Below are 18,304 nucleotides of genomic sequence, written 5' to 3'. Positions count from 1 at the left end.
ATGGGACGTGACGAAGGGTCGTCTTTTCAACGGTCATAAAACGTCCACATGTTTGCTATATGAGGGCTTAAAACATTTATTTAAACTATGCAGGAACACATTTAAACATCCAAAATACGGCGCATTTAGACGTCCAGGGACGTGCAGAAAAGACGTGTAATTCACGGCCAGATGACGTCAAAGACGTCGGCTCAACTTTCATTTTGGATATATTTTTCAACGCGGACGGGACGTGACGAACGGACGTCTTTTCAACGGTCATCACACGTCCAAATGTTTGTTGGGCCGTGGCACCTGGCTCCGCCCCTTGGGTAAACGATCTTTTTGAGTAACTTTACAATATACACTTCAAATGCAGGGAGCAAATGTTGCATTGCTGTTCAATAATTATTAATAAATCTGAATTTCCCCACTAATTATTATGTAAACATGTTAAACATGTTTTGACCAATGGCAAATCATATTTATCAAGCTGTGTAGCTTATTATGTGCCCTATTATTACCATTTATATATGCAACCAAAGATTTTACTATTAGCCTGGAGCACAAAGTTATGTGTGCGTGTGTATATTGTGTATGTATGTTTTTTTATGAATAACCACGACTTGTCATCTATGGCTTTATACAAACAAAGGGCTGACTGTCTATATGTAAATAAAGCGATTAATGCATTATTTTGTTCCTTCTGACTGTCTTCTGTCTCCTTTTCTATATTTTGGGGACAAATTGTTCACAAAACTGAGCAAAATCTAACAAAACCGACGTCATCGTTTGTAAAAAATACTATAAAATATAGTTTATAATTTTTTTGGACTGTAAAAAATGCAGAACGTTTTCTTTTAGGGTTAGGTTATATTATTTAGAGTATAAAACAACTGAAATGATAAATAAGCAATTATCTTTGTCCAACTTTGACAGCTGCAGAAACTGTGTATTATCCCATGCCTGTAATACCTTTTTGTATCCTTAATATTTTCACATGATTATTTTCTGAGAAATATGCGTATCTTGCTCTAAATGTTGAACGCGATTGGTTGAAGGCGACGTCAAACTTGTATGTGCACGCACTCCCGAGGTAAAAGTAACAGCTGATGAAAAGCGTCATAACAGACTGAGATTTGGAGCGTTTCAGGAAAGACAGGGGGACTGGAATTCAGGTGCGTAGGGGGAATTTCTACCATAGGGTTAAAGCTGGACATTTAAATGACCTCAATTAGGTCTCACACTAAAACAATGATTTAATTAAATGCTTTAACAGTAATGACATTTATATAGCTGGACTTTTGGCTTTTCAATTCTAAATATTCAATTATAAATATATATAATAATGACCATTATTTTTTTTGTTGTTGATAATTTCTTAAAAAATTAATGTTTTTAACATTAATTACTACACTATAAAAAGTGAAAGATTTAAAATTAAAATATTTAAAAAACTGACTTCAACTGGTAACACCTAAAAATATTTAATCATTTAAATCTTTAAATATAAACACTTAAAGTGAGAAAAACGTCACATTTTAGGTGTTACCAATTGAGTAATTTAAGTAAAGAGACAATCTTTACTTTTTACAGTGTAATAAATTTAGTATGCTAACACCTATTCTTAAACCACACCCACCACAATTATATTATACTAAAAGTGTTGTAACCATGTTATTTTAGCATAATGATTACTATTTGTAAAAACATGATTTAGCAAAACCATAGGTAATGTGTTGTCACCATGGTTTCCAGGATATGGATACATAATGTGTATGATGTAAATGCAAAGTTTAGTAAGTAAGGCTGCATTTGACTTTTAAATTTCTCTCCTCATCTGTATTCTCTATCATCCTCCAGTTCATACATCAAATGAAAACAGACGCAAGATCCATCTAACATGCGACTTAATTTCTATCATTTTGTGTTTGTTGGCGTGTTGCTGATTGGGTATGTAAATTCTTTTTGAAAATATGTATCTAATTTAGACGTTCGATGTTTGGATGGTAAATGTTATACCGATAGATACTTTATTGGCATTAAGGCTGTTTAGAAGAGGAGATGTGATTTACAAATGTGATTTTAGGTTGACTGTCAATATCAGCACAGCTAATAAAAAAAAAAACACTCACTACATCCAGTACATTAGCACAATTAATCAAATAACAACAGATTGTAAAAGTAAAAGGCATGAACTGAACCTCAGATTCTGTTGATTTAGTGACAAACTGGACTCCTGAAGCTTCTTTCTGTCTGTTCCATACTCTGCCAACACAACATGTTTTTGAATTACAGTTATTTGTGGGATAGGACATTTTCTATTTCTCAGAAAACATTGATATATGATTAACTAGCAGTCTGTACAATTAATTTAAATTGATTTGTTTAAATAATGATTTTTCCTTATAGAAAAAAATAATGCATATAGACGGTTTTAGCGGTAAAAACATGTCATAATACGCACATAAAAAGGTAAGATCCAAGTGCAGTTTATTAGGGTAAATCCATCCAGGCAAAGGTCAAAATCCATACGAGATTTAATGTACTGTAGAGAGTTCAGGAGGGAGGTGGAATAGTGGAGGATCAAAGGGAGGGAAGGAGGGCCAGGACCATGAAGAGGCCAGGGCGGAGCCGGCAGGACAGGTGGCCAGGGTGGAGCCGGCAGGGCAGGAGGCCAGTGCGGAGACGGAGACAGGGGGCCTCATTTATAAAAGTGCGATGTAGACCATTACTGAAATTATTATATGTGTGATTCCGAGAAAAGGAGCGTACGCACAAAAAACGTGTGTATGCCTCTTTTTCAGATGTGCTGTTTATAAATCACAAATCACGGGTTTCATTTAAATATAGTTTTACACGTAAACGTAATATTTGTGTCTTTAAAGTTTTGTTTCACTGTGCAATTCCTCCTGAGCGGCAGTGTAAAATTTAGATATTTTTTTGACTTTAAAATTCAAAGATCGTACACTGTCCGAAATAAAGGTACAAACTTTTCTGTCACTGGGGCTGTACCCTAAGTTTTCATTGGGTAGCTTTACATGAATAAAAAACAGAATACAATTTTGGGTAGATTGGGTACCTTAAGGACCTACATTGTTAGAAAAAAGTCAAAATATGTACCCTAGCTGTCAGTGGGGCAGCACATAAATTGTATGGACCGTTAGGAATAGATAAGTAAACATTTAGTACCAATATGTACATTTGAAATACTAATATGTAGGTCCCAGTACGTACCTCCGAAGTACTAAAGTGAAATTCGGTGCAAAGCTACTTTTGGAAAGGGCAGAGCTCCAGTGACAGTTTTGTACCTTTATTTCTGAGAGTGTATATTAAACTGTCTGAATATATTGCATATGGATACATTTGGATTTACAGATGTTTAACATCGATGCATTGGAATAATTTATATAATTTTTTTAAATACCCATCACTCTTAAATGTCGCATGTCCCTTATTGTACATCGAGGCTTTACAATTTAGTTTCTCTTACGTCGTTTTAAACATTAAATTCGATCGTTTTTACTTTCATTCAATAAAGCACACGTTATGTAACATTTGCATGTGCATTAAACACGCGAAACAATTTTGCTATATTTTAAAATATTTTTTGAAAATATGACGAACTAGAAAATCGTTTCCTGAACCTATAGCTTAGCGCCACCTTTTTGCCTCAGAATAGGTCTACAATTTAAAATATTAAAACAGGCCAACAGTGTTTTGATTTAAACCTTCATAACTTAAAAAATACAGCGAAGTAGCACCATAAAACAAAATAGTAACATGATAACATGATAACATAATAACAAACATGTTTTGACAAAACCCAACCCCCACCCCCAAATCCTTCTTGTCGTTTATTGGCTGGAATACTTTGTTTTGTTTTGTGCTGCTAGGTTTGGCCATTTGTTGATATTGCCATTTGTGAAGCCTGGGCTGTCTACAGAGATCGCGTTTTTTTACAGTTTGATCAGCGGACAGGCAGCAAGCAGATAGTGAGGAGATGTTTCCGGTATGTAACAAAAAATGTTTTATGGTCTAAAACGCTTCAATTCGCTTAGAGCACCTTTAAGATAATTCTGAACAGATTTCTGTAGTGAACTCTGAATTGTAGTTGAGAACGTCACAGCGCACTATTAAAACATTGTAGGTAATGTGTCGGTCGGGCCGGGGTCGGACACAACATTTTTGGGCCCGATCTAATACAGATGATGTTGACGCTGTACACTCTAAAAAAACAAACAGTGCTATATAGCACCAAAACTGTTGCTTTGGATCGTAATCATAGAAGAACCGTTTTTAGTGCCATATAGCACCGGTGAAGCACCAGTGAAGCACCTGTGTAGAACCATATAGGGGCCATATAGCACTACTATAGCACCACATATGGTTCTACAAAGCACTTTTATGGTTCTAAACAGGTGCTTCACTGGTGCTATATGGCACTAAAAACAGTTCTTCTATGATTACGATCCAAAGCAACAGTTTTGGTGCTATATAGCACCGTTTGTTTTATTAGAGTGTAAAAGATTCGAATATTAATTAATTTTTTTATCAAACATATTGAACACTTTTTTACATTAGCGAGGGGATGAAAGAGAAAAATAATTAAATAAAAACATGGAAATGCTGACATGCATTAATACATTTAGCAGCTTTCTTGTTTATCAGATTATAAATAGATTTTAGGTATTGCTTAACTTCTAATAGAAAAATACGGAATAATGGTTTATAATCACCATATTTACATTTATGTATACTAAACTTTGCCAACAAAAGTAACACATTAATCAAATAATATTCCTTATGTAATGAGATATCATAAGAGAAAAAATATATATATATATATATTTTCAAAACAAAGTCTGAGCAAGATACACTGTAAAAAAAACTTTGCTGCCTTAAATTTTTTGTTAAATCAACTTAGATTTACAAGTCATGTCAACAGAAATGAGTTGTCACCACTTATAAAATATAGTTGAGAAAAGTCAACTTTATTTTATAAGTTATAACAACTCACCTGTAGTTATAACAACTCATCTCTAGTCAAGATAAATAATAGTAAGTTGAAATGACTTGTAAATCCAAGTTGATTCAACAAAAAATTTTAAGGCAGCAAAGTATTTTTTACAGTGTATGAATTCTAACAAAAGAGCACAAATCTAACCAATGTTTTGTTTTATAAGGACAACCCCAAAACAAATGAAAAAAAGGGTTTCTGTATGTTGACCACAAAGATACAAAACAAAAAGTTTTTGAATAGCCTATGCATTTCTGCAATACTGCAATATTGCCACAAGGAAATGTGCGTACATCAAGTCGGAACCTGACGTGGAGGTAAGTACTTTTCCACGTTGGAGTGGATTTGAGCGTTTTGGTCTAAGATCAAATATGTGCGTAAAAACAGTTTATAAATGAGGCCCCAGGTAGAGATTTCAGGGCGCTCGGGACAGCCATCTTGGGCCAGGCAGAGAGTTCAGGGAGCTCGGGGACGGCCATCTTGGGCCAGGCAGAGAGTTCAGGGAGCTCTGGGGCGGCCATCTTGGGCCAGGCAGATAGTTCAGGGAACTCGCAGTCTCCCATCTTGCGCAGGACAGATAGACTGGGGAACTCAGGAACAGCCATTTTGGCAAGGATAGAAAGTCTATGGAGTTTGGGAGTGACCATGTTGGCTGACCTACAGGACACAGGAAACTTAGGAATAACCACCTCGACCTTTACAGGAAACTCATGGAACTCGGAAACAGGCCTTATGGTCAGAACAAAAAATTTCAGGAAACTTAGGCTGAGCCAACTTGGTCGAGACAGAAAGCTCAGGAGACTGAAATTCAGACCTTTCAGCCAAAACAAGAAGTGCAGAGGACTCAGGTTCAAACCTTTCAGTCGTGACAGGAAGTTCAGGAGATTCGGGTTTGTGGACCTAAGAGACCTCTTGTGGGACAGAAGAGCAGAAAGCAGACCACACACACCACAGAGCCAAAGCAAATACAGGAAACACAGAAGTCAATGGACATACCTCAAACATCATCTTTTCCATGGAACTGGAGACCATAGGAGTAGGAAGACCAGCCTTCCGTACAGACATTAATGGAGCATCTGCCAGACTAGACATCAATAGCTGGGTCCTAGCATGAACCGAAGAGTCTGGTGAGGCAGCCCTCTTGTAATTTGGCTTCGGTGTGGAAGCAGCCATCTTGAGAACAGGTACAGGCATGACAAACGGCCCTCTTAAGAACAGGTACCTGTATTGCGGTGGCCATCTTGAAAACAGGGACAGGTATGACAGCGGCAGTCTCAAAAACTAGTGCAGACATGGAGACAACCATCTTAGGAACAGATGCCGGCTTGGCTGTGGGCTTCTTGAGAACAGGTCCCGATATGGCAGTGGCCATCTTGAAAACAGGGACAGCTATGACAGCGGCAGTCTCAAAAATTGGTGTAGACATGGAGACAGCCATCTTAGGAACAGATGCCGGCTTGGCGGTGGCCTTCTTGAGAACAGGTCCCGATCTGGCAGTGGCCATCTTGAAAACAGGGACAGGTATGACAGCGCAGTCTCAAAAACTGGTGTAGACATGGAGACAGCCATCTTGGGAACAAATGCAAGCTTGGTGGCTGCCATCTTGAGAACAGGAGTAGACATGACTGGCTTTGTGGAGAAGGGTGTTCTTCTAATTGCCAGTGTAGAACCTCGTCCTGGTCTAGCTGGTGTGATGGGTTGTTTAGCGAACTGACCCCCATTCATTTTGGCGTCACTTTGACAGCAATTAACTCTATATCTGAGCCATTTATAGACTCCATTTGTCCATTAATTATTTCTAATGAACCACTTAAATGTATAAAGAGCTCCATTACCATGTATCTTACGTTATGGCCCAGTAGGAGCAGTTTTTGTAAAAATAGGCTAACAATTGCGTCATAACCTGCAACTCTCTGTCCCACAGTAGAAAAATTACCATATGGACAGGAGGAGAAGCTTGTAGGCAATCTTTTACTGTCTTTGAGGCAATCGGGTGGAAGTGAAGGCATACAGTCAAGGGAGATTATTAATCAGAATACTTACAAAAATGTGCTCCTGTTCACGCTTGCCGTCTCTGCAAGATTCGGTGGGTGATTCTGATTTCTCGTGACACGGCTATTAGAAGACTTACAATTGTCAGACAGGTTGCTCATGTGACATCTACGTCATTAAGCTCAGTTTGAGTCTGCGCAGTACGCTCGACCCCCAGGAAGTGCGTGCTTCTAATTGACTTCACTTGTCTCCATTGAATCCAATGGGGTTGCTGTGTCCATTTCTTTTAATGTCTATGGCTAGAACAGCCAGTCATTTTGCTAAGTTCAACAGGGCGAGCTCCGACATGTTCACATGGAAAAGTGACGTTAATGCATACCCTTTATAGGCCAAATCACACTGACCCAACAAACACCAAATGAGGCGTCTTTTGTAGTCTGTTAGGTCAGTGCGAAACCTTTGTTGGTAGTTGTTGAATCAAAGTAAATGAGACTTTAGAATGTTGAGGTTTGTTGGAGTTGGCTGTTGTGTGACCAGTGTGAATTGGCCTTATTGGTGGTGGTTGAGAAGAATCCTGCTGAGTGCTGCAGAGAAGCGCTATATAAATATAACAAATTATTATTATTATTTTAAAGAGAAAAGAAAACCATGTTAAGTATTCATTACAGAGTAATTCTCTGTAGTGCAATTCTTAGAAGTTCAGATCAGACAAACCCAGTGTCTTTTCCAAACCTAGATTACAATGGTTACAATGCAAAAAAGCTTTTCCTGAGGAATCCAAATATCTTAACAATGGATGATGGAACTTTTGAAAAGACACGGGTGTGTTCAATATAAAATTACACTTGCATTAAGCAAACATGACACGCATTAAGATCAAGCCTACTGACTATTTTCTCTGGTGCTAACTGGGTGTGTTGGTTTTGACTCATTAGACCATTCACCTTTGATCTTTTTTCCATACAATTAAAGCAAATGTTCATTTATGCTACCAGTCCCCAGAATTCTATTTTGTAGGTTCCATGGAAGAAATAATGTCATGTACGTTTTAAATGATTTAAGTGAGTTATTCGATTTTCTATATATAAAGGGATAGTTTACCCCAAAATTTAATTCTGTAATCATTTACTCAGCCACATGTTTTTCTAAACCTGTCAGTGGCAGCCTGTGCCTTATTTGTGTTTAGTGCGTCATGGGAACCTATGTGTCATGTCAAAATATGTCAAAAGGGTTCATGATAAAAGAGATGCTCACAACTTGCAGGACACTCACTTAACACTTAACTCTGATTACACATGAGAATAAGTGAACAGAATTATATAGTTCATTTGTATAGCACATTTCATACAAAGAGGTCATTCAAAGTGCTTTATATAGAAATGAGAAAACAATCTAAGGGAAATAACTGTAAAAATAAGAGACATAAAAAAATCACAATAAAAACAAGCATATGCTGGAATTTAAAATAACAATTCAAATAAAAAAAATGTAATTTATAAATACAGTTTAAAATGTGTTATGTATAAAACAGAGATAAAATTGCAGTCAATGTGAAGCAGCACATTGCTCATTCATTAAAGGCAGAAGGTTAAACAGATGTGTTTTTAATTAAAAGTGTCTACTGTTGAAGCACATTTATTCTTTCTGGAATCCGATTCCAGCTGCAGAAATCACAGCTACATTTGGCATTATGTGTTTTCGTTGATCGGATCACAAGTGGACGACGTTAATGCCAGGTGTAAACGGTGTTCAAAACGTTTTGAGCTCATCCACTTTCGACCACTTTCAACCACATCCAGAGGTAGTCGAAACCACTTTCGATCGGATCGCTTTAGGAGTTGCGGAATGCACATGTGGTTGAATGTGTTCGAACAGCCACACGCGACCGCCACACTCCGCCCATTTATCTAATTTGAGGTATTAAACAAGTTTTACGTCTTTTTTTGACTTCTGGCGTGAACATACGGTGAACAGCACTATTTTTAGCCTTTCATTGATAAACCTAAAGCGGCTGATCTCCGTAGTTTCGTTTTGAAAGCGTGTGATAAGGTAATGATCTTATAGGAGGGCAAAAATCGTGCAGTGTATTCCGGGCTTAAAGATAGCGCTCTACATTGTGTGTTTGCGCTAGAAGTAAAAAATTATGTAAAATATTGTGCTCTTTAAATGTAATGTGGCTGTTCGAACACATTTGACCACATGCGCATTTACACCACAAAAACAATCCGGTCTAAAGTGTTTTCGACTACCTCTGAATCTGGTTGAAAGATGAGTTCAAAATGTTTTACTCCTTGTTTACAACTGTCTTTAGCGTCGTCTACTTGTGATCATCTGATCAACAAAAACACATCTTATTAATACCAGCTGTAAAGTTGTTTAGGGCCAGTTCGACCTGTTAACAAAATAAACATGTTGTTCGTGTTTTCTTGTCTGATGCTTAATCAAAAAAGAAGAAAAAAAAAACAGAATTTGGGCCCGGTTCTCCGATAGCACTCACTCTTAGCCCGCTAAGAAGACTCAAAAATATATATCTTACCAAAGTTTTTTATGTTCCTAAGTGTGTTCCCCGAAGTGTCCCTTAGGAAGTTTCTTAACACGCTACCTCTAAGTTCGACGTAACAAAAGCGCTGTCCCAAGTGAAGGTGCTGAATTATTGGGATCGATTGCTCAGGGATCGATTTTTCACTTCACGCGAAGGTGCATTTAAGGAAGACAACACGTTCTATACAAATTAAACATTCCTCAAATTATTCCATTAACATTTATTTTAACATAGTTTAAGTTATCCGTAAATAAACTATTAATTTAATTATCAAATTGTCAGTAATACGGGTAGTATTACCTCGCTAATCATCCAACCTCCTTATCCCGTTGTGCCACTTGTGCCGCTTCATGGGTTTAACAACTTTTAGAAATTATCTAATACACTTTTATACTAATGGTGAGGTACTTTACAACCAGCATTGATTGGCAAGCAGCTGTTTGTCAAAAGGGTTTAAGTTTTGCCGAATAAAAAAATTGGCATGGACTAAACGGCTCCGCGGCCGGTGTTGTGTCGAAGTCTGTTCCCCTTTGTTTCCCTTTACTATAGCGTTTTTATCACATTATACATTGAAAGTTTCAATGGCTAATGAGATGTATACGTGTGCATTTATGTCATGTATTTTTTTGTTCTTAATGGTAAGTCGATTATTTTTACAGTAATCATATTATATGTATAATATATATTTATTATGTATGCAAACATAACATTTTTTAAACAAACAGCAGAGAAAAAAAAGTCGGCTATATGTTAAAAGACATACCCTAATATATAAAACTGTAACATGTATGAAATATTTAATAAATTGTATTATAAAATACATGATGATATTGCTTTTTAGTATAACCAATTCAAATATTTCATCTTTCTAAATAAATGATAAATGTAACATGATGAAAACGCAATTTTTATTTGCGAGGCGATAGCATCTTGCACTCAAACAACGCTAAGAGAGAGCTTACGAATGGTCCAGACCAACCTTACGAAAGTGTGACTTACAGAAGATATACTTAGCGTAAGAACGTGTCGGCTAATGCTGAAAGTCAAGATTGAGCAGTAGTATTTCTGACATAAGTTTTAATTCGTTTTAGGGCTCAGAATGTCCGTTCGACATATGACGCAGAAATAATCACTGCTTAACATATTAATACGTACAGCTTCCAGATTTTTATGATTAAGGAAATCAAGGATTTCAACTGGATTGTTGCCTGTAAAATCAGTCATGGCATGCATTACAGTCAGTTCTGTTGGACTCTGTGTTAAGCTAGAGGACGCTGTATTTGGGAATTTTTCCCAGTATGTTTGAAATGGCTGACATCGTTGTATGCCTTCTAGAAGACTCCGGTTACAACAACTTAACATCTGATTGGTTAATGCAATAATTTCACTTCCATTTATCTTAAAGGAACACGCCCAGATTTTGGGAATTTAGCTTATTTAGAATTTATACAAATCACAACAAATAAATAGGAAAATGTTCGCGTTATTTTGTCACTTATTTGGAGCAGTATGCTAGCTGGAGCCATTCACTTCCAGACTTTGTGCTAAGCTAAGCTAGCGGGGGCTGCGTCAGACAGAGTTACAGCACGCATGGAGATGAGAAAGGTATGTATGGACTTATCTAACTCTGGGGGATACGGTGAATAAGCTAAATTCCCAAAATCTGGACGTGTTCCTTTAAGCTGAAGGCGCCAGCACTGTTCGTTATGAAGGCCTAGGCAGATTCTTTGACCCTGGCAACACATGATGTCAGCTGCTGACTGAAAAGTTATTTGGATAAATGCTCTATCATAAATATATACTGGAACCAAGGGAAAAGCTATTAAATGAAGATAATAGACTACTATGGGATTTATTTAATACACATTCATGGTAAAATATATTAAAATGTAAATCAATGATTCAGATATTGTTTAGGCAGCAGAAAAGGCGTTGATGGCCTTGAAGGCCCGCCATATATTATATGGGAAAACATGTTTTTCAAATATCCTGTCTTCACCCACAGGCTCTCTTATTTGGGCTACAACTCTAACTGGCAACTCCAAAGGTGAGTTACATGTATAAATACACTGTGGAAGTGAAAAAGTGAAAACATGAAAGTTGCATTAACATAAAGGTATAGTTCACCCAAAAATGAGATTATTTTCTCACTCTCATGTTGTTACAAACCTTTTAACACATTTCAAAATACACGTTTTTGCATTTTACAGCTATTGTTGTCAGTGTTCATAAAAAACATTCAGATGCCACATGATCCTAATACCACATATAATAAAAAATTATTTTATTACCAGGAGAGAGGAGAAGCATAAAGACTTGGGATTGCACTCAGTTCCTGGGTGTGTACAACTACATACACATAATTTCATATTATTAGGTTTATAACTTTGTGTCTAATATGCATGCATTGTATTCACCAGATAAAAAGCATAGCTTATCGTTTAAATGTGTTTAATATGTATCAACAGCTAAGTCCATGAACCAGTAAGGGATGTCTGCTTTTCATTTTCTTTAATCTTTGTACAGGTTGCTGTATGCACAGCCCAGTGCCCTTAATGGGTACGTATAAAATCTAGCAGTACACATTTCATTTAAATGGCAGGTTACATGATAACAGTGTTGTTTTTGTGTTTAAAACAGTCGATCAGATGTCGCTTATATGACACCATGGTTGGCGCCCATTGTTTGGGAGGGAACCTTTAATCCTACACTGATCGACTCTATCTACAAACAACAAAATATCACTATAGCCACTACAGTTTTTGCTTTGGGAAAGTGAGTTCTACTTTTATTTTACTGTATTCATGAATCATTTTCTTTATCTCTTGTATTTTTTACAATGTTAAAAATTATTCAGTTTGTTAAAATGTCATCAAAGCATAATTATTTGCGTAAAAAAATAATAGAATAAAATAACTGTAAAAAAAGAAGCCGGCCAGGTACTGAGACATTGGGGTTCAGAGACGTCAGCTCTCCAGGATACTCTAACTGACCTACCTTAGAGGTAAGACTTGAACCACAGTAGTGCCGTTCAAGAGACAGCCATAGCCTTGAGGGTCGACAGGAGGATGTGGTGATTGACAGTGTCAAAAGCAGCAGATAAATCCAGTAGGATCAGTACAGATGATTTGGAGGCTGCCCTTGCCTGCCTTAGGGCTTCAATGACTGAGAGCAGTTGCAAGTATAAAATCTTGCAAGTATGTGTGATGGTGACCAGTTGGCTACTTCACAACATTGTGACCACTTTAAAGAGAGCCAACAATGATGACATTCCCCTTGTTGAGTGTGCATGTAAACCAGATTGTTTGTAAGACTCTTACTGGAACAGGCCAAGGAAATTGCTTCCACCATTGAGTGTGATAATCATTGTTTTGGGATCAGTCTTCCCATACACGTTTTTGCCAATGTATAAATGTTATGCATTTAGCATAGGCATTTAAGCTTGCTGACCAGTTGAGGCCAAAGATGAGGTACTGAACCACTCAATTAATTATGTAAATATATATAAATGTTTTGCATGCAGGCAGAATGCATAGAAAATGCATGAATTTGCTTACAGGCTTTGCTGAAGCCAGAGCCAACACCCTTCATCATTAAAGCTTAAGTGACATGCTGATATACAATTGAAAACACTTTCCATTGATCTATCATATCCTGAAGAAATGCTAGTGTCAACACCACTGAACACATTTTTCATTACAACTGTAATTCCGTGCTAACTGCACCATTGCTCAAACATGCTTCATTTACGTTCAAACAAAGACCCATGGGACCAGTTGCATTCAAATTAAACCATTTGACCAAGCCTAGTGCCAGGTGCACTGGGTGCGGATGAAAAATCTTTTACAGTGTGCATGACAGCAGATCTCTGCATAGGCAAAGAGTCCATGGCTCTTTGTATAACACATATGATCTCTACCAATTAGTGCTTTTCTGGCCAGCATGGAGTTATTAATATCAGTCTCTAAAACCACCATAGTGGGTGTGCTCCTGTATGACTCAGTGGTAAATCATTGCATAGCAGTGCAAAAGGTCGTGGGTTCAAACCCAGGGAACACACTTACTGATAAAAATGTGAAACCTTCTAATTCACTGTGGATAAAGCGAGTGAGCAACCACCTTATAAGTATGTTCCATAATTTCGATCTGGTTTTAACAGCAATATCAGGTTAAACATGCTAAAAACTTATGCTGCATACACACCAAACGTGAAGCTTTGCATTCCTCACTCTAAATTACTCGCATTTGGTGTGTACCCTCATTACGGTGCAAATGCGTGGCTGCTAATGGCTCCCATGGCCCGGAGACATACAGAGAAGACCCTCCTTCTCCCCCCCTTATTGTCAAGAGCAGATCCCGCAGTTGTTTACCCTTGCAGCATGACTTTGCAGCCTCTGCTACCATAGTCGGCCATTAAATGTTTAGGTTCTTTGCAGTGCATTTGCACACATCCTGCAGATCATCACTAAGAAGCGGAAATGATGGTGTTCTGCCGTTTTTCTCTATGAATTTTACCACAGTGAATAGTTGTGCCTGTTGAGCAGAGGGAAAGAAGATGAAGTCATTGAAATTTTTCACTTTCTCAGGGAGAAGAAAATACCATTGTCTATCAAAATCACATGCAAATCTTTTACTTCATCCATGTAGGGCATGTAAGGTAAAGGAGATGTAGTACACAAGGCTTACTTTGCACAAGGCCACTGCACTTCTCTGGTTTGCTCCCTGGCTTGGCTGTAATAAGATGCCGGTTCTCCACTGTCTTATTTTGCTCATTTGTATGTGCTTGTGTAACCACTTATTACCAAGCTGTTTCTAACTTATAAAAGCAGTACATGTCTCCACATTGCAACGTGCACTTGGCACATAGAGGAAGCTATCTAGGGTTAAGACACATTCGTTTTCTTAACAGAGCCACCGATATATGTGACCGTGGTGAAATCAATAACACTGAGGGAGCTGGCAGGTAATGTTGATCTAGATGGGTCGATGCAGCCCCGGATCCCAATGATACCACTAGCCATAAAAGAATACACAGTGACAAGAAAAAGAATGTGAATCTTTTGGAATTTCATAGTTTTCTGAATAAATTTGTTGTAAAATGTGATCTGATCTGATAGTCAAGGGTATTGACAAACATAATGTGTCTAAAAATAATTACACAAAAACTCTGATCTTTCATGTCTTTATTGAACACATTCCAAATTCAAAAAGGCATGAAAAAAGTAAGTGAACCCTTAGAATTAATAACTGGTTGACCCCCTTCTTGGCAGAAATAACGTCAGCCAGGCGCTTCCTGTAGCTTTGGATCAGACCTGCACATAGGAATTTTAGCCCAATCTTCCAGGCAGAACTGCTTTAGCTCTGTCATATTCTTTGGACATCTCATGTGTACGGCCCTCTTCAAGTCAATCCATAGCATCTCTTTTGGGTTGAGGTCTGGGCTTTGATTTTGTTTTTCTGAAGCCATTCTGTTGTGGACTTGCTTCTGTGTTTTGGGTCGTTGTCCTGTTGCATTACTCGCCTTCTATACAATTTCAGCTGACATACAGACATACTCAAATTATCCTGAAGAATTGTCTGATTTACTTGGGAATTCATCTTCCCCTCAAGCACTTCCGATTTTATTGTTCCAAAGTATATATTTTTTAAATAGGGTTTTGGTTAAATTCCATAAATAAAATCTTGGGTTAACATAAGCTCAAGATATTTCTTATGCTTTATTTTACAATATAAAACACAACAGTAATACTCCCACTCATGGCTTTCTAAAGCTTTAAAGTGTCTTTAAAGGGGAGGTTACTAACAAGTTGGTATATGGGACTATACAGACTTTGTGGGGACTTTAAACATCATCCCACATGAAGATCTTAAAAACATTGCAACATGGGCATAATTCCCAACAAAGATTCAAACTCAAAGTATTAGGAAACATGTTTTTAAATGTGTTTAATAAAGTTTAAACAAAAATGTCACAAGCTCGAGATGACGTTGATGTTTAGGGTCCATGGTGTACGGTTAGCTGTTTACTTCAAGTAAATGCATTTAGACTTCAAAATTCATACATTTCTTTTCATCTGTAAAGATTATCTTGTTGGACAAAACGTGTAAGTGTCTTTAACTTTTGTTCAACACGGAACTTAATTTTGCGATAATCCAAAAAATTTATGGGAAAAATTAATGGGCTTTTGGTGAGGAAACCAATGGGGAGTTTTCCTCGTAGCATCAGCACCAATAAAATGTCTTTTACTGTTTCTTTTTCTTTTTCAGATATATACGTTTTCTCAGAGATTTTCTGGAGTCAGCTGAGCAGCATTTTTTTGTTGGATTTCGGGTGCATTATTACTTGTTCACAGATCAACCAGAAGCAATTCCTGATGTAAAGCTCGGTGAAGAACGTCAGCTGAGAGTGCGGACAGTCCCGAGAATGGATAGGTGGCAGGACATTACTATGGGAAGGATGGGAATGGTGGCAAAACTAACTGAGAGTGAACTGGCAAATGAGGCTGACTACATTTTCTGCCTTGATGTGGATACAAAGTTTTATGCCCGCTGGAGTGTGGAGGCTTTAGGCAGTCTTGTAGGAGTGATTCATCCTTGGTTCTATAATTATCGAAGGGATCAATTTACCTATGAACGTAGACCAGAGTCACAAGCATTTATTCAGGCTGAAGAAGGTGATTTTTATTACGCTGGTGGTACGTTTGGTGGCTCAGTGCAAGAAGTGCATAAGCTCACCAGAACTTGCAGTGAGCAGCAGAGTATTGATGCTGCCAAGTCCATTGAGGCAATATGGCACGATGAATCTCACTTAAACAAGTATTTTCTTTACAATAAGCCCACTAAGGTGCTCTCACCTGAGTATCTGTGGAGAAATATTGATGCCAGAACTAATGAGGTGACAATAATACGCTTCTGTAGTGTAGATAAAAATAGTGAAGAGGTTCGCTCAAACTTATAACAACAGTTACAAACTGGAATGTTCATCTACACTCACATATTGCGTCCATAAAGGCTTCAGAAGTTTCAAATTGTGACACTAAAATACTTTTGATTATATTATGATATAGTATATTGTTATGTGTTGTCAAGTACAAAACTTACCAAAAATTTACTTTAAATAGTCACTATCCCCCGGTTTCACAGACAAGGCTTAAGGCTAGTCATAGACCAAGACACATGTTTGAGCTATCTCAACTCAGAAACAAGCACTGATGGATCTTAAAATATGCCACAGTGCCATTGATCTTTTTCTTCAGTAAATGAACCATTCAGGGATGGGGTATTCAAAATATCACTTTTCTTTGGCCTAACTTCAACTTGCTTTTGTTTTAATTGTTTGATTGTCTGTCCAGATGTAGATACAGATTTTTCTTTTTCATAATGTTATTATTTTATTATTAAAAAAAACGTTTTATTTATCTCTCTACTTTTTTCTTTTTGTAATTATTGTATTCTATTTATTGTAAAAAAATTTATTCTGTCAAAAGAGCGATTATAAAGGTCAGTTAAAACTGCCTTTCATTAAATGCAGGTCATCAATATAGGCAGCAAAACGCTGGAAGGAAACAGTCAGTGAATCCCTAGGAGCAAATAAACCCAAACCAGGCATTCCAGTGCCCCAAGCTTTATCGCAGCGCCCCTCTCCACCTACTATAGTGGAGAAAGGTTTGCTACATTGGCGGAACTAGATTTTTATAGATGGGGTTGCCAGGAAGTGGCCAAGACTTTAGGGGATGCATAGTCAATGAAAGAATGTCTTACCCTAACCTGGCATCAAAATTCCATAATTGCATCCATGGTTACCCCACATTACCTTATGTATTTCTATACTACGACACGTGAATGTTAATCAATTAAAATGTTGAACTTCACGAAGTGCAACACAATTCAAATGGCGGTGTGGGTCCCTGAGGGGGCTTAGGGATGTTTGTGAGTTTAAAAGTGGAGTGGAACGCCGCCCATCAAATGGGGAGCTGCACTTTTTCTGGATTATAAGCATAATAACACTTACATTTCTCAACCACTATTTTAATTAATTATGTAGGCTATAATTTAAAACAAAGTAATAGTAGTAGTTTTACCATATCACATAAATGTTTAACTAACTGCTGAAACTTTTAACCAGATCCATTAGGGATTCTCTTGTCTGTTTTGAAGTATGTCTGTACGCTTTTATACTTTTTATTTGATTTTCATTGTCTAAAAAAACTCATGCATGGGTTCTGACCTGCAGCACAAGACAAGCATATGATGAAAGAGAAACCCACTTCCATAAACAACATATTTTTAATGTTATGTAGATAAGAATTGGTGTTTTGTTCGATGATTCAAATAAGAAACTTCTCTGTACGATCTTAGCATATCCATGTTGAAAGCACTGCATATTAAAAAAAATCTTCTGTCTCTCTCTCTATACAGGTTGTGTTCTAATGATTATTGCTTTTCTTTGACAAATCACTTTGCCTTTTTTCCTTGCTTTTGTAAGCCGATTTAGATGAAGGGATTTGCTAAATGCCTAAATGCAAATATCTGTTATTCTTCTTGGCAAACACTTCAACTGTGTTTATGCTCTTTATCACTAAACATAGTGCCATCTAGTGGCTTTAAATGAATAACAGACACAATAAATCAATATTTCACAATTCCTTATATTAATTACTAGCCTGACGTTGTCATACTCAATTCTAGTCAGAATTTGAGTCTGATACCGCTCCATTGGGCTATGATTATGAGGCGTTTCTCAACCGAAAAAGCCTCTGCACTCAATTGGA

At 37.3% G+C, this 18,304-nt stretch overlaps 1 protein-coding gene across 1 annotated transcript; it reads left to right on the top strand.

Moving 5' to 3' along the window:
* Positions 1 to 1,053: 1,053 nt before the first annotated feature.
* On the top strand, positions 1,054 to 17,932 carry LOC135733069 (histo-blood group ABO system transferase-like). The gene is made up of 6 exons (XM_065251415.1): positions 1,054 to 1,157; positions 1,843 to 1,932; positions 11,539 to 11,580; positions 11,828 to 12,092; positions 12,174 to 12,308; positions 15,801 to 17,932. Exons 5-6 carry the CDS (start codon positions 12,193 to 12,195, stop codon positions 16,489 to 16,491), a joined length of 807 nt encoding a protein of 268 aa, XP_065107487.1. The 5' UTR covers positions 1,054 to 1,157; positions 1,843 to 1,932; positions 11,539 to 11,580; positions 11,828 to 12,092; positions 12,174 to 12,192; the 3' UTR covers positions 16,492 to 17,932.
* The last annotated feature ends 372 nt before the right edge of the window (positions 17,933 to 18,304 follow it).

The sequence above is a fragment of the Paramisgurnus dabryanus genome, chromosome 3 (genome assembly GCF_030506205.2).
Source record: "Paramisgurnus dabryanus chromosome 3, PD_genome_1.1, whole genome shotgun sequence".
NCBI classification, from domain to species: Eukaryota; Metazoa; Chordata; class Actinopteri; order Cypriniformes; family Cobitidae; genus Paramisgurnus; species Paramisgurnus dabryanus.
Note: the sequence above shows the minus strand (reverse complement) of the source record. Positions and strands in the feature narration are given on the sequence as shown.

Coding starts and splice junctions, on each gene's coding strand:
- LOC135733069 (XM_065251415.1), top strand. CDS start 12,193: ATGACACCATGGTTGGCGCCCATTGTTTGGGAGGGAACCTTTAATCCT. Junction 12,309..15,800: donor ACAGTTTTTGCTTTGGGAAA/GTGAGTTCTACT, acceptor TTTCTTTTTCAG/ATATATACGTTTTCTCAGAG.